Source organism: Pseudorasbora parva, chromosome 13 (assembly GCF_024679245.1).
Source record: "Pseudorasbora parva isolate DD20220531a chromosome 13, ASM2467924v1, whole genome shotgun sequence".
Lineage (NCBI taxonomy): Eukaryota > Metazoa > Chordata > Actinopteri > Cypriniformes > Gobionidae > Pseudorasbora > Pseudorasbora parva.
Genome location: NC_090184.1, coordinates 46,138,150 through 46,151,659, shown reverse-complemented (window position 1 = coordinate 46,151,659; position 13,510 = coordinate 46,138,150). Strand labels below are relative to the sequence as shown.

Below are 13,510 nucleotides of genomic sequence, written 5' to 3'. Positions count from 1 at the left end.
AAAGTACAGAAGTATTTGTTTTTATAAGTACTTGAGTATCAAAAGTAAATTTCCTTTTTTATGTCAGTGCATTATTGTATTATAGTTGTATAAATGCACATTATGCCATCATGGTTTAAGCCAGTCAGTGTCGCTCCATCTGACACACTAGCAGACGACTAACTTAAACTCATTTAAATACTTGTAGAAAAGTTACAAAGCTCTTTATAAAGCTGCTGTCACTTTAAGGCCGAATGCACAGATCCAATACACTGATACACATAGATACAGTCATAAGTTTACAGAAAAAATAATACTCCAGTAAAGCACAAATACTCAAAAAGTGAACTTAAGTACAGGACTCGAGTAAATGAGCTGTTACTGTCCAGCTCTGATAAAAACCATCAGCCAAACAGACAAGGAGAGCTGGACAGTCCCTCAGCTCATTTACTCGAGTCCTGTACTGAAGTTCACTGTTTGAGTCTCTGTGCTTTACTGGAGTATTATTTTTTCTGTAATCTTCTGACTTTAACTTCACTCCATCTGAAAGACAAATATCGTCCTCTTTACTCCACTACATTTCTATCAAGGTCCTCGAAGTGGAAAGTCGTTTCTGTCGCAGCTTTGAAAGTCAGTGGATGATTTTTTTCTTCTTTAAAAGGTGTTTGGGTTTTTGCAGAAAGCCTTTCAGGAATCACTCTTGTAGAGTCTCGTGAAGTTCAATGATTTCACAGCATTTATTAAACACTGATTTATAGTTTAGAGCAAAATGGAAGAAGACGGATGTCCAAATGCTCATTTAGTGGAGGATTCACATAAACAAAGTTGATTCTGTCTTCAGTGAAGGTGAACAGTGTGAGAATATCAGATGTGTATCAGTGTATTGGATCCGTGCATTCGGCCTTAAAGTGACAGCAGCTTTATAAAGAGCTTTGTAACTTTTCTACAAGTATTTAAATGAGTTTAAGTTAGTCGTCTGCTAGTGTGTCAGATGGAGCGTCACTGACTGGCTTAAACCATGATGGCATAATGTGCATTTATACAACTATAATACAATAATGCGGCGACATAAAAGGAAATTTACTTTTAATACTTAAGTACTTTTGAAAACAAATACTTCTGTACTTTTACTTCAGTAAAAATCTGTTTTTACAAAAAAATCTGTTTTTTTGGGTACTTTGTCCACACATGCTTCATGCTTCATAAACACAGATATACTCAAATGAAGTGATTTATGTGTTACATATATGATCAGTACGTACATGACGATGAGGTTGGCTGTGCTGGAGTGTTCCTTTAGAAGCTCGTTCAGCCTGATTTGGCGATTCGACTACAAAAAAGAATAGTGAGAACTCAGGTCACTTACATTATTTAGGACATTAATTCTTTATATTGGTTTGACAGGTGAATTCTCCACTTCACTGTGTGGGCGGAGTCTGTCTGCAAGCGCACTGCACTCGCAAACAAATCAATCAAAGATCACAGCCAATCAGAAGAGTGTGTGGGCGGAGTCTGTCTGCAAGCGCACTGCACTCGCAAACAAATCAATCAAAGATCACAGCCAATCAGAAGAGTATGTGGGCAGAGTCTGTCTGCAAGCGCACTGCACTCGCAAACAAATCAATCAAAGATCACAGCCAATCAGAAAAGTGTGTGGGCGGAGTCTGTCTGCAAGCGCACTGCACTCGCAAACAAATCAATCAAAGATCACAGCCAATCAGAAGAGTGTGTGGGCGGAGTCTGTCTGCAAGCGCACTGCACTCGCAAACAAATCAATCAAAGATCACAGCCAATCAGAAAAGTGTGTGGGCGGAGTCTGTCTGCAAGCGCACTGCACTCGCAAACAAATCAGTCAAAGATCACAGCCAATCAGAAGAGTGTGTGGGCGGAGTCTGTCTGCAAGTGCACTGCACTCGCAAACAAATCAATCAAAGATCACAGCCAATCAGAAAAGTGTGTGGGCGGAGTCTGTCTGCAAGCGCACTGCACTCGCAAACAAATCAGTCAAAGATCACAGCCAATCAGAAAAGTGTGTGGGCGGAGTCTGTCTGCAAGCGCACTGCACTCGCAAACAAATCAATCAAAGATCACAGCCAATCAGAAGAGCGTGTGGGCGGAGTCTGTCTGCAAGCGCACTGCACTCGCAAACAAATCAATCAAAGATCACAGCCAATCAGAAGAGCGTGTGGGCGGAGTCTGTCTGCAAGTGCACTGCACTCACAAACAAATGGATAAGTAATCAAATTCATAAATATTACACCATTTAAACATTATTAAAAATACATACACAGAGACTAAATCCATCTAAATCATTAAATACACAAGTTTGTTCGTAGTTTGAATGTCCTTTTTCCATCATTTTCAAGATCTGAGGTGAATTATCCATTGATGTTTTCAGCATGGCTATAAAGGTCCCGCAAAATGATGTTCAAACTCACATTAGACACTTTTAACATTAGATAAAGCACATAATCAGCACCTGAGTTTATCATCGTCTTTCTTTGTTGTCTTTGCGTTGCACAAATAGAAAGTTCATGCTGCTCAGTTTCTGAGTGATAAACTTTCACTCAAGCCCATTCGCTGAGGAGCATGAGCTCAGATCATTGAGGCCTATGACCAATCAGATCCGAAAGTAAATACAAAACCTGTGCTAATTAAAAGAAAACAAGCTGATAAAAAGATTGAATCCAATGGTTGATGATAACACTGCATAATGAGAGATTTAAGCAGTTTTTGTAGGCGGGTCATTTTTGACCCGGAGCAAAAGAGAAGGTAAAGGCACAGCACAAGGGTATGGAACTAGCCTGCCGTGGTCATCCTCAGCTCTAGTCAGAATATGAGTCTGATGCTCATTGGGCTGTGATTATGGGGCGTGTTTAAACCCAACCAGGAAAGACCTCGATTGGACAGACCGACAACCAATCAGAGCAGCGGAGCGACGCATAACATTAGTTGTTAAATGTCAACAGAACTCAACTGCACTGTGTTGCCAAGTCAGCGGTTTTCCCGCCGGTTGTTTTCCATGTCCGCGGGTTGAAACGACCTCAATTATGGGATATATAGACCCAGGCATGCCAATTTTAGCAGCAACCTTGCCAAAATAATACAAATGTAACCCCTAAAATGCCATTTTTTCCGGAGACATATCAATCATATCAATGTAACATAAGAGCACAAGACATCCTGAAGATGTGTGTAAGAGATGGTGCGCTGACCTTGGCCCTGTAGAGCTCCAGCTCATTATCGGTGATCCTCCATGGCTCTTCACCCTTCAGTTTCTCAGCAGCGTCCTGCTCCATGTCGTCTTCCCTCAGTCTATACGGCTCAATCATCTCCTGAAACATCTCCTTACTGAGCACACAATCAAACAGCTGCGGTTTCTGAGGGAGACCGCTACAAAACATGCTCATTATTGGCAAACGGATCTAAACTTACTTGTGCTTCTTTGGCTTGATGTTGATGTCTCCAATGACGGTGATGTCCGAGAAATCAATCCTGAACTTACTGAGCAACGCCGCCATTCTGTGCCAGAGTAAAAGCTTTAGTTATTTTCAGGGGAAGAATTGTTCAATGACACATTTACTGGAGAAGCAAAATGACTGAAGATATTAGTCTTAAAAATGTATAAAAATGAAGTGAGATTGCCTTAAGGATAAACTTAACTCAAAGGGAAGGGTTAGGGTCACTAGTTGATTATCTTCATTTCTAAACTGCTTCATTTGTTAGACTTTACAAAACTAAGCAAAAGGAAGGTGTACAATGCAAAAAATGCTTTTCTTACTTAGTATTTTTAAGTATAGTATCTTAAAATTCTTAAAACAAGAAGTATTTACTAGACAAGCAAAAGTAATTGTCTTGTTTTGGGAAAAATAACTCAAAATGAAGAGAGTTTTTGCTTAAAATAAGATAAATAATCTGCCAATGGGGTGAGAAAAATAATCTTGTTTTCTGTTTGAATTAAGATTATTTTGCTTACCCTATTGGCAGATTATTTGGTTACACTTTATTTCGATAGTCCACTTTAAACATTCTACCAACTATAAGTAACTTTGCAACTTTACGTCAACTAACTCTCAAGTAGACTGGTAGGTTAGGGTTAGGTGTTAGGTTTCGGGTTAGTAGAATAAGTTGAATTGTAGTTGCCAAGTTACTTATATTTTTATTAGAATGTCTGTTGGGGGACCAACAAAATAAAGTTTTAGTAAATATTAATCAGACAGTCTACTGATACTCTAATGACAGTTAGATGACATGTAGTAGCAAAGTTACTTATAGTTAGTAGAAAGTCTAAAGTGGACTATCAAAATAAAGTATTACCGATTATTTCGTTCATTTTAAGCAAAAACTCTCTTAATTTTGAGTTATTTCTTCCCAAAACAAGACTTGTCTAGTAAATGTTTCTTAATGTAAGATATTTTTAGATATTTTGACTAGAAAAATACTCAGCAAGAAAAGCATTTTTTGCAGTGTAGAAATGTGTGTGATACTTACGCTCTGCGGTCGTGGTCGATCCTGTTGATCTTTCCTCCAATGAACACACGGATCTTGCAGTTTCGCCATTTCTTTTTGTTGGTGAGCAAATATGGTATCAAAAGAGTCAAGCCTACAACAGCGAGTGTCATTTATTAAAGAGACCAACTCTCACAGGATATAATGAAGGCAAAGGAAACATACATTCAATCAAAATTTTAAATAGAAGTATCACTTTACCTCCATCGTCAAAAAGCCACCAGACATCAATCGTCCCTTTGCTCTGTTTCTTCTGGAACTGCTGACTGGCGGCCAGAAGCTTCTCGTCTGCAGGACTGAGCGGCATCCGAAGCTTCTTCGTGTCTGACGTCACACATCCATCATTAGAGAAGAGAAGTTGGTATTACTTTACTTACATTATTACTGCAAGACCCGCCCCCCGTATTACTGCAAGATCCACCCACTTTATTACTACAAGCCACGCCCCATATTATTGCAAGATCCACCCACATTATTGCTGTAAGCCACGCCCCATACCACTGCAAGATCCACCCACATTATTGCCATAAGCCACGCCCCATACCCCATATTACTGCAAGGTCCACCCACATTATTACTGTAAACCACGCCCAATATCACTGCAAGATCCACCCACATTATGACTGTAAACCACGCCCCATATTACTGCAAGATCCACCCACATTATGACTGTAAACCACGCCCAATATCACTGCAAGGTCCACCCACATTATTACTGTAAACCACGCCCAATATCACTGCAAGATCCACCCACATTATTACTGTAAACCACGCCCAATATTACTGCAAGATCCACCCACATTATGACTGTAAACCACGCCCCATACCACTGCAAGATCCACCCACATTATGACTGTAAACCACGCCCCATATTACTGCAAGATCCACCCACATTATTACTGTAAACCACGCCCAATATTACTGCAAGATCCACCCACATTATGACTGTAAACCACGCCCCATATTACTGCAAGATCCACCCACATTATTACTGTAAACCACGCCCAATATCACTGCAAGATCCACCCACATTATTACTGTAAACCACGCCCCATATTACTGCAAGATCCACCCACATTATTACTGTAAACCACGCCCAATATCACTGCAAGATCCACCCACATTATGACTGTAAACCACGCCCCATATTACTGCAAGATCCACCCACATTATTACTGTAAACCACGCCCAATATCACTGCAAGATCCACCCACATTATTACTGTAAACCACGCCCAATACCACTGCAAGATCCACCCACATTATGACTGTAAACCACGCCCAATATCACTGCAAGGTCCACCCACATTATTACTGTAAACCACGCCCAATATCACTGCAAGATCCACCCACATTATGACTGTAAACCACGCCCAATATCACTGCAAGATCCACCCACATTATTACTGTAAACCACGCCCCATATTACTGCAAGATCCACCCACATTATTACTGTAAACCACGCCCCATATTACTGCAAGATCCACCCACATTATTACTGTAAACCACGCCCAATATCACTGCAAGATCCACCCACATTATGACTGTAAGCCACGCCCCATATCACTGCAAGATCCACCCACATTACTACAGCAAGACACGCCCCCTTTATTACTGCAAGGTCCACCCACATTATTACTGTAAACCACGCCCCATATTACTGCAAGATCCACCCACATTACTACAGCAAGACACGCCCCCTTTATTACTGCAAAATCCACCCACATTATTACTATAAGCCACGCCCCCGTATTACCACAAGATCCACCCACATTACTACAGCAAGACACGCCCCCTTTATTACTGCAAAATCCACCCACATTATTACTCTAAGCCACGCCCCCGTATTACCGCAATATCCACCCACATTGCTACAGCAAGACACGCCCCCATTACTATGGCAAGACCCGCCCCCATTATTACTGCGCCATGATTGGCTGACCTCTGAAGATGAGCGGGCTGCTTTGACAGCTGGTCGCTATCGATGGCGGTTTCGTGGAATCGCTGTCGAAGTCTTTGATGTTGATGGAGACCAACACATCCTTCATTCCAGCCGTTTTCTCCTGCGACGACAGAAACTCATCTGAAGAAAGACCAGTGGCGTTAAAATCACTGATGAAGTCACGGATGAAAATATTTAAAACATTCATACAACATTATTTACCCATGAGCTGGATTAAACTCTATGTAAATGTGTTTGTATAGCTCTTATAATGGTAACAATTCAGTGACTGACCTTGAATGTGAGAGATGTCGAGACCTTCCTTCAGTCTCAGGAGCACCACGCCGTACTGCAGGTCAAACGCGTCACTGAAACACACTTTATTTGTTTACTCGTTTATTCTCTCTATCAGTGTCAGAGTTTCTGAACTCCTGAAACGCCTCCATCTTGAGTTTTCTTCCGGGAATCAACATGTCACATTATTCCTCATTTAAATAATTAATGCGCAGATTAAAGGGGCCTGGCATGCTTGAGTGGGACATTTCCCAAACACCAATCACAACACACTGCTCAAGCCGACCAATCAGAGCACAGTGTGCTTTTCAGAAGGAGGGGCTTCATAGAGAGGAACTAAACTCATACTGTGTCCCAATTTGCATACTATCCATACTAAATAGTATTCAAAAATAGAATAAGTGTCCCAAATCGTAGTATGTTGAAAAGAGTATTCCAAAGATACCCGGATGATTTACAATTTCCGATCAGAATCCGAAGTGCGGATCGACGCACACCCGTTACATATTACGATATTACATTGCTAGTTGGTTGAGGATTTGTTTAGAACTACAAACGCAGATAAAAAGTGTTTAAAAACTACAAATATGGCGGATGTGTGAGTCTGACGGTTAAGTAGAGAGGTTTAGATAAAGGGGTTTGAGTGATCAATTATCAGTGTTTAACCTGACTAAAGATATTTATTCATTATATTTCACCTGCAGCAGCATTGAGAACTTTTGTAATGACACGTTTGGCCGTTAATTTTTAGATGCATCATTATATTTAACCTGCAAACACACGAGGAGAGTCTCTGCATTAAAGACACACACGTGGCAGATCAACGAGCGGCTACATTTCTCTCCGATACGACAGGAGATTAAACTGAATGTGGAGGATTTGAACTGTGATGAATCTGACGATGATCGACAGGGCAGTTTAAATGGTGACGGGCTGCACGTAACTCCGTTAAAGATGACAAAGTAGTCCCGAAGCTTGCATACTCTTCTGCTACACACTCTCAAAAGTATGTACTTTTTCTTTACAAAAAGAGTACACACTTTTAGGTCGTAGTATAGGCGAATTGGGACGCAGCATGAAACGTTTTTTATAATTATAACTGAAAGATCTGATGCCATGAAGATGTTAAAGGTCCACTGAAATCAAAATAAATTTTTTTAGCTTTGAGTATGACTGTGTTAGCCTTAAAGTTATGAATGAGCTGGTATGTTCCCAAACTATGACAAAATGTGCATTTAGGAGATATAAGCATTCAAAATTTACAGTCTCCCACTTCCGCTGAAGCAAATCTCAGATTTTGGTGACATCATCGCAGACTTCATCTTCTCATCAAATCTTTTGTCCAATCAGGATGCGCTCTAGAATCTAAAGCCCGCCCCCTACGCTGCTGAAGCTGAAATCGGTCAGTTAACACACATTTACTCATTTCTACATGGTGCAAGGCACTATATATGCGATACCAAACAGAGAAAGGTTCGCTCTTGCGCTCTAGTCAAACTGTATATTAACGAAACGCTATTGGCTGTTTCAAAAAAGGGGAGGAGCTTATAACAGCTGGAGCCGATTCAGGGGAAATCACGTCAACACATTGAATAATGCGGCGCGTTTCAAAGCACTTCAGTGGACCTTTAAAGATGAAGACTCACTGGATTGTGTTGATGTAGGTCTCCACGTCCTTCATCTCGCCATCCCGCCAGTTGTTCTTAAAGCCAAAAACGAGTGTGTTCGGTTTCAGGCGACCCAAACCAGCCGTCTGTCCATCACAACAAAACAAGACTTTCACTAAAACGGCTGTAGAATCAGCTCTCACGCGGACATCTCTAGTAAAATTCACAAGCAATCCCAAGAAATAAGCTTTTTAGCAGAACATTTTTTTTTACATATTCCAATTAACTGTATTTTTATTTACACGCTGTAAGTTAGTGTTTCTGTCCTGTTTTCCAGCACAAATAAATAAAACATTCATAAATCAAGACACATTTACTGGAGAAGAGAAACAACTGAAGATATTAAAACAAATCAATCAAAATGAGTTTGAAAAAACAAGAGCAAAAAACAGGAGCAAATACAAACCTGATTCCAAAAAGCACTGGGACACTGTACAAATTGTGAATAAAAACTGAATGCAATGATGTGGAAGTTTCAGATTTCAATATTTTATACAACATAGATGACATATCAAATGTTTAAACTGAAAAAGTCTATAATTTTAAGGGGAAAATAAGTTGATTTAAAATGTCATGGCATCAACACATCTCGAAAAAGTTGTGCCGTGGCCATGTTTCCCGCTGTGTGTCATCCCCTCTTCTTTTTATATCAGTCTGCAAACGTCTGAGGACTGAGGAGACGAGCTGCTAAAGTTTAGGAATAGGAATGTTGGCCCATTCTTGTCTAATTCAGGCTCCTAGTTGCTCAACTGTCTTAGGTCTTCTTTATCGCATCTTCCTCTTTATGATGCGCCAAATGTTTTCTAATGGTGAAAGATCTGGACTGCAGGCTGGCCATTTCAGTGCCGGATCCTTCTTCTACACAGCCATGATGTTGTAATTGATGCAGTGTGTGGTCTGGCATTGTCATGTTGGAGAATGCAAGGTCTTCCCTGAAAGAGACGCCGTCTGGATGGAGCATATGTTGCTCTAGAACTTGGATAGACCTTTCAGCATTGATGGCCTTTCCAGATGTGTGAGCTGCCCATGCCACACACACTCATGAACCCCAGACCATCAGAGATCAGCTTCTGAACTGAGCGCTGAGAACAGCTTGGGTTGTCCTTGTCCTCTTTAGTCCGGATGGTGTCCCAGTTTTCCAAAAATGACTTCAGATTTTGATTCGTCTGACCACAGACCAGTTTTCCACTTTGCCTCAGTCCATTTTAAATGAGCCTTGGCCCAGAGGAGACGCCTGCGCTTCTGGATCATGTTTAGATATGGCTTCTTCTTTGACCTGTAGAGTTTTAGCCGGCGACGGCGAATGGCGCGGTGGATTGTGTTCACCAATGTTTTCTGGAAGTATTCCTGAGCCCATGTTGTGATGTCCATTACAGGAGCATTCCTGTGTGTGATGCAGTGCCGTCTAAGGGCTGAAGATCACGGCCATCCAGTTTGCTTTTGACCCTTGACCCTTACGCTCAGAGATTGTTCCAGATTCTCTGAATCTTTGGATGATATTATGCTCTGGAGATGATGATAACTTCAAACTCTTGTCAGTGTTTCTCTGAGAAACTCCTTTCTGATATTGCTCAACTATTGTTCTCCGCAGCATTGGGGGAATTGGTGATCCTCTGCCCATCTTGACTTCTGAGAGACACTGCCACTCTGAGAGGCTCTTTTTATACCCAATCATGTCCCCAATTGACCTAATAAGCTGTAAATTGGTCCTCCAGATGTTCCTTATATGTATATTTAACTTTTCCAGCCTCTTATTGCTACCTGTGCCAACTTTTTTGTAATGTGTAGCTCTCATGAAATCCAAAATGAGCCAATATTTGGCATGGCATGACATTTCAAAATGTCTCACTTTCAACATTTGATATGATCTATATTCTATTTTGAATAAAATATAAGTTTATGAGATTTTGTAAATTATTGCATTCCTTTTTTATTCACAATTTGTACAATGTCCCAACTTTTTTGGAATCGGGTTTGTATCTGCCAAAAGAGGAAATATAAACTCAATTCAAAGGGAAACCAGATTATATTTTGGACTGCACAGGCAGATTTAGGCAGGAATTTGTTTGATTTTGATTAATTTCTCAGTATTAATAATGTTTAGATATTTGTGCTGGAAAACGAGACAGAGAAACATGATTTTTTTGCAGTGTATAGGCGTTTTAAACACGTTTTGTGTCATATTTCCCGACCTGTAGGAGATACTGTGCTCCTTGTCTGAGATCGTCAGCAAACACAGGTGTGTAGAAGGCTTTGATTCGAGCTTTCAGGAGCCAGCGTTGATAGCGGACCTGTTCATTCATCATCTCCTTATAGTTCGGCCGTCGGTATCCCTGCAGGAACAGCATTGGTTGAAATTATCGAAATAATCCACATGTACATATCACGATATGCATCGCAACGGCACGCAATATCTGACTAATTTTAATAGGCTACTTAACACTGTGAAAAGTGTATGTTTTCGGCCGTCTACACTGCAAAAAATGCTCTTCTTACTCAGTATTTTTGTCTTGTTTCTAGTCCAAACATCTAAAAATTCTTACAACAAGAAGTATTTACTAGACAAGCAAAAGTAATTGTCTTGTTTTGGGAAAAATAACTCAAAATGAAGAGAGTTTTTGCTTAAAATAAGATATATAATCTGCCAATGGGGTGAGAAAAATAATCTTAATTCAAACAGAAAACAAGATTATTTTTCTCACCCCATTGAGTTTTTAATTTTTCCCCAAAACAAGACAATAATTTTTACTTGTCTAGTAAATGTTTCTTAATGTAAGAGTTTGTAGATATTTTGACTAGAAACAAGACAAAAATACTAAGTAAGAAAAGCATTTTTTTGCAGTGTAGTTGACAATTCGGGCCTCAGATTATTGATATAGGGCTTCCAGACACTATAAAACTGGTCTGGCTGGCCATTAACTACACAAGTTAAATATTCCAGCGGAACTAGTCCATCTTGTGTCAACCCGATTTGGATTAGATGTTAGCACAAGAAACAAGACAAAAATACTAAGTGAGCCGTCCGATCATTAGATGCTGAGAAGGCATTTGACCGGGTACAATGGCGGTATCTTTTCTACACATTAAAGAAATTTGGTTTTGGTGAGAATTTTATTTCATGGGTGAAGTTGCTATATTCCGCTCCCCAGGCATCAGTTAGAACTAACAATAGTCACTCAGAATACTTTAATCTTTACCGTTCCACTCGCCAAGGATGCCCTTTAAGCCCACTTCTTTTTGCTATCGCCATTGAGCCTCTTTCCTTAGCTTTAAAATGTGACCCATTAATAAAAGGAATAACTTGAGCAGAAGGTCTCATTGTACGCAGATGATCTTCTCCTCTATATCTCAGATTTTTCTGTGTCAGTATCGGCGGTTGTTAACAATTTAAAATTATTTGGGTTTATTTGCGGTCACAAGCTAAATTTAGGTAAAAGTGAATTTTTCCCATTGAATTCAGTGGCCAAAAAATACCCTTTGCATACTTTACCATTCAAAATTGCACTGTGCAATTTTAAATATCTCGGGGTCTGTATAACCAATAGATTTCAGGATCTTTTTAAACTTAATTTTGATAAACGATTGCTTCAAGTTCAGAAAGACTTTGAACGATGGTCAGTACTTCCTATATCCTTACCTGGAAGAATTAATTCTGTGAAAATGAATACGCTCCCAAAATTCATGTATTTGTTTCAGTGCATTCTCATTTTTCTTCCTCTATCGTTTTTTCAGAGACTAGATAGGTTAGTCTCTGAGTTTATTTGGAATAAAAACACTTCTTCAACGACCCAAATCTCTTGGGGGTATGGACTTATCCAACTTTCGACACTATTACTGGGCTGCTAATTTCAGGGTCTTTCAATACTGGTTAAACCAGGCCCAATCTCAGAGCTCACCCATGTGGCTTTCCATGGAGGCAACTTCATGCATTCCTACTACATTAACGTTCATTTTCTCCCTATACAAAAAATGTAATTGTAAAAACTGCATTGCAAATCTGGAGACAGTTTAGGCTGTATTATGGATTACAAACATTTTCTATGTCTGCCCCTATAGCGTCCAACTTTGCTTTCTCACCATCAATGATGGACAAGACTTTTTCCCAGTGGGCAACATATGGTCTATCAATGTTCAAAGATTTATACATAGATGATGTTTTCGCATCCTTTCAGCAGCTGGTGGATAAGTTTCTATTGCCCAGAAACAATTTTTTTCGATACTTGCAAGCTCGTAGTTTTATCCGTAATATGCACCCACAATTTCCCAGTCTTCCCACTTCTACTCCCATAGATTTATTCCTTGAACCGATATCCATTGGGAAAGGGATGATTTCTTTTTTTTATGACAAAATAGGTTCCCTACATAGAAGCTCATTGACCTCTATAAAAACTCAGTGGGAGGAAGACTTGTTAGAGGATATTTCAGATGAACTATGGGAGAGTATTTTATACAGGATGCATTCCTCATCTGTGTGTGCCAAACATGATTGGATCCAATGCAAAATACTTCATCGTACTCATTGGACTAAGGTCAAACTCTCTAAAATTTACTCTGACATTGATCCTATCTGTGACCGTTGTCGTCAGGCTCCTGCAACCCTGGCACATATGTTTTGGTTCTGCCCAACCCTATTTGGATATTGGACTAATATATTTGAGACAATGCCAGATGTAGTTGAGACAGCTATTGAACCTGTGGCTATAACAGCACTGTTTGGTACACTCCCTCTCTCAGTTCACTGTTCAGGGTACAAGGCAGATTTTGTGGCCTTTGTGTCCCTCCTGGCCAGACGTCAGATTTTACTGTATTGGAAATCATCTGCTCCACCTACTCACTCCTTGTGGATTAAAGACGTTTTTCACTTTATTAAATTGGAAAAAATCAGACATTCACTGAGGGGCTCTTCCAAGAACTTTTATAAAACGTGGGGTTCTCTTCTTGCATACATGGAAACATATACCCCTTGCATGCTGGAAAATGGTTAGTAATTGTACTCTGTAATAGGATGGCACCGTTCCTGTAACAACACTTATAATTGATTAATGTGATTGAACTTTTACTTTGGTTGGCACGTGTTGTTTCTTTTCTTTTTCTTCTTATTTTTAATTAATTTAATTAAA

The 13,510-nt window shown here is 39.9% G+C and overlaps 1 protein-coding gene across 1 annotated transcript in view; it reads right to left on the bottom strand.

Annotated features, from left to right (window-relative positions):
• LOC137039253 (solute carrier family 12 member 2-like) overlaps positions 1-13,510 on the bottom strand; it is a 42,426-nt gene that overhangs the window by 757 nt on the left and 28,159 nt on the right. Inside the window, exons 17-25 of the mRNA XM_067414586.1 lie at positions 10,583-10,723; positions 8,370-8,476; positions 6,724-6,797; positions 6,430-6,570; positions 4,690-4,812; positions 4,471-4,582; positions 3,415-3,501; positions 3,195-3,330; positions 1,242-1,309 (exon numbers count right to left, since the gene is read on the bottom strand). Coding sequence (XP_067270687.1) covers positions 1,242-1,309; positions 3,195-3,330; positions 3,415-3,501; positions 4,471-4,582; positions 4,690-4,812; positions 6,430-6,570; positions 6,724-6,797; positions 8,370-8,476; positions 10,583-10,723 — 989 coding nt within the window. The remainder of the gene's footprint in view (positions 1-1,241; positions 1,310-3,194; positions 3,331-3,414; positions 3,502-4,470; positions 4,583-4,689; positions 4,813-6,429; positions 6,571-6,723; positions 6,798-8,369; positions 8,477-10,582; positions 10,724-13,510) is intronic.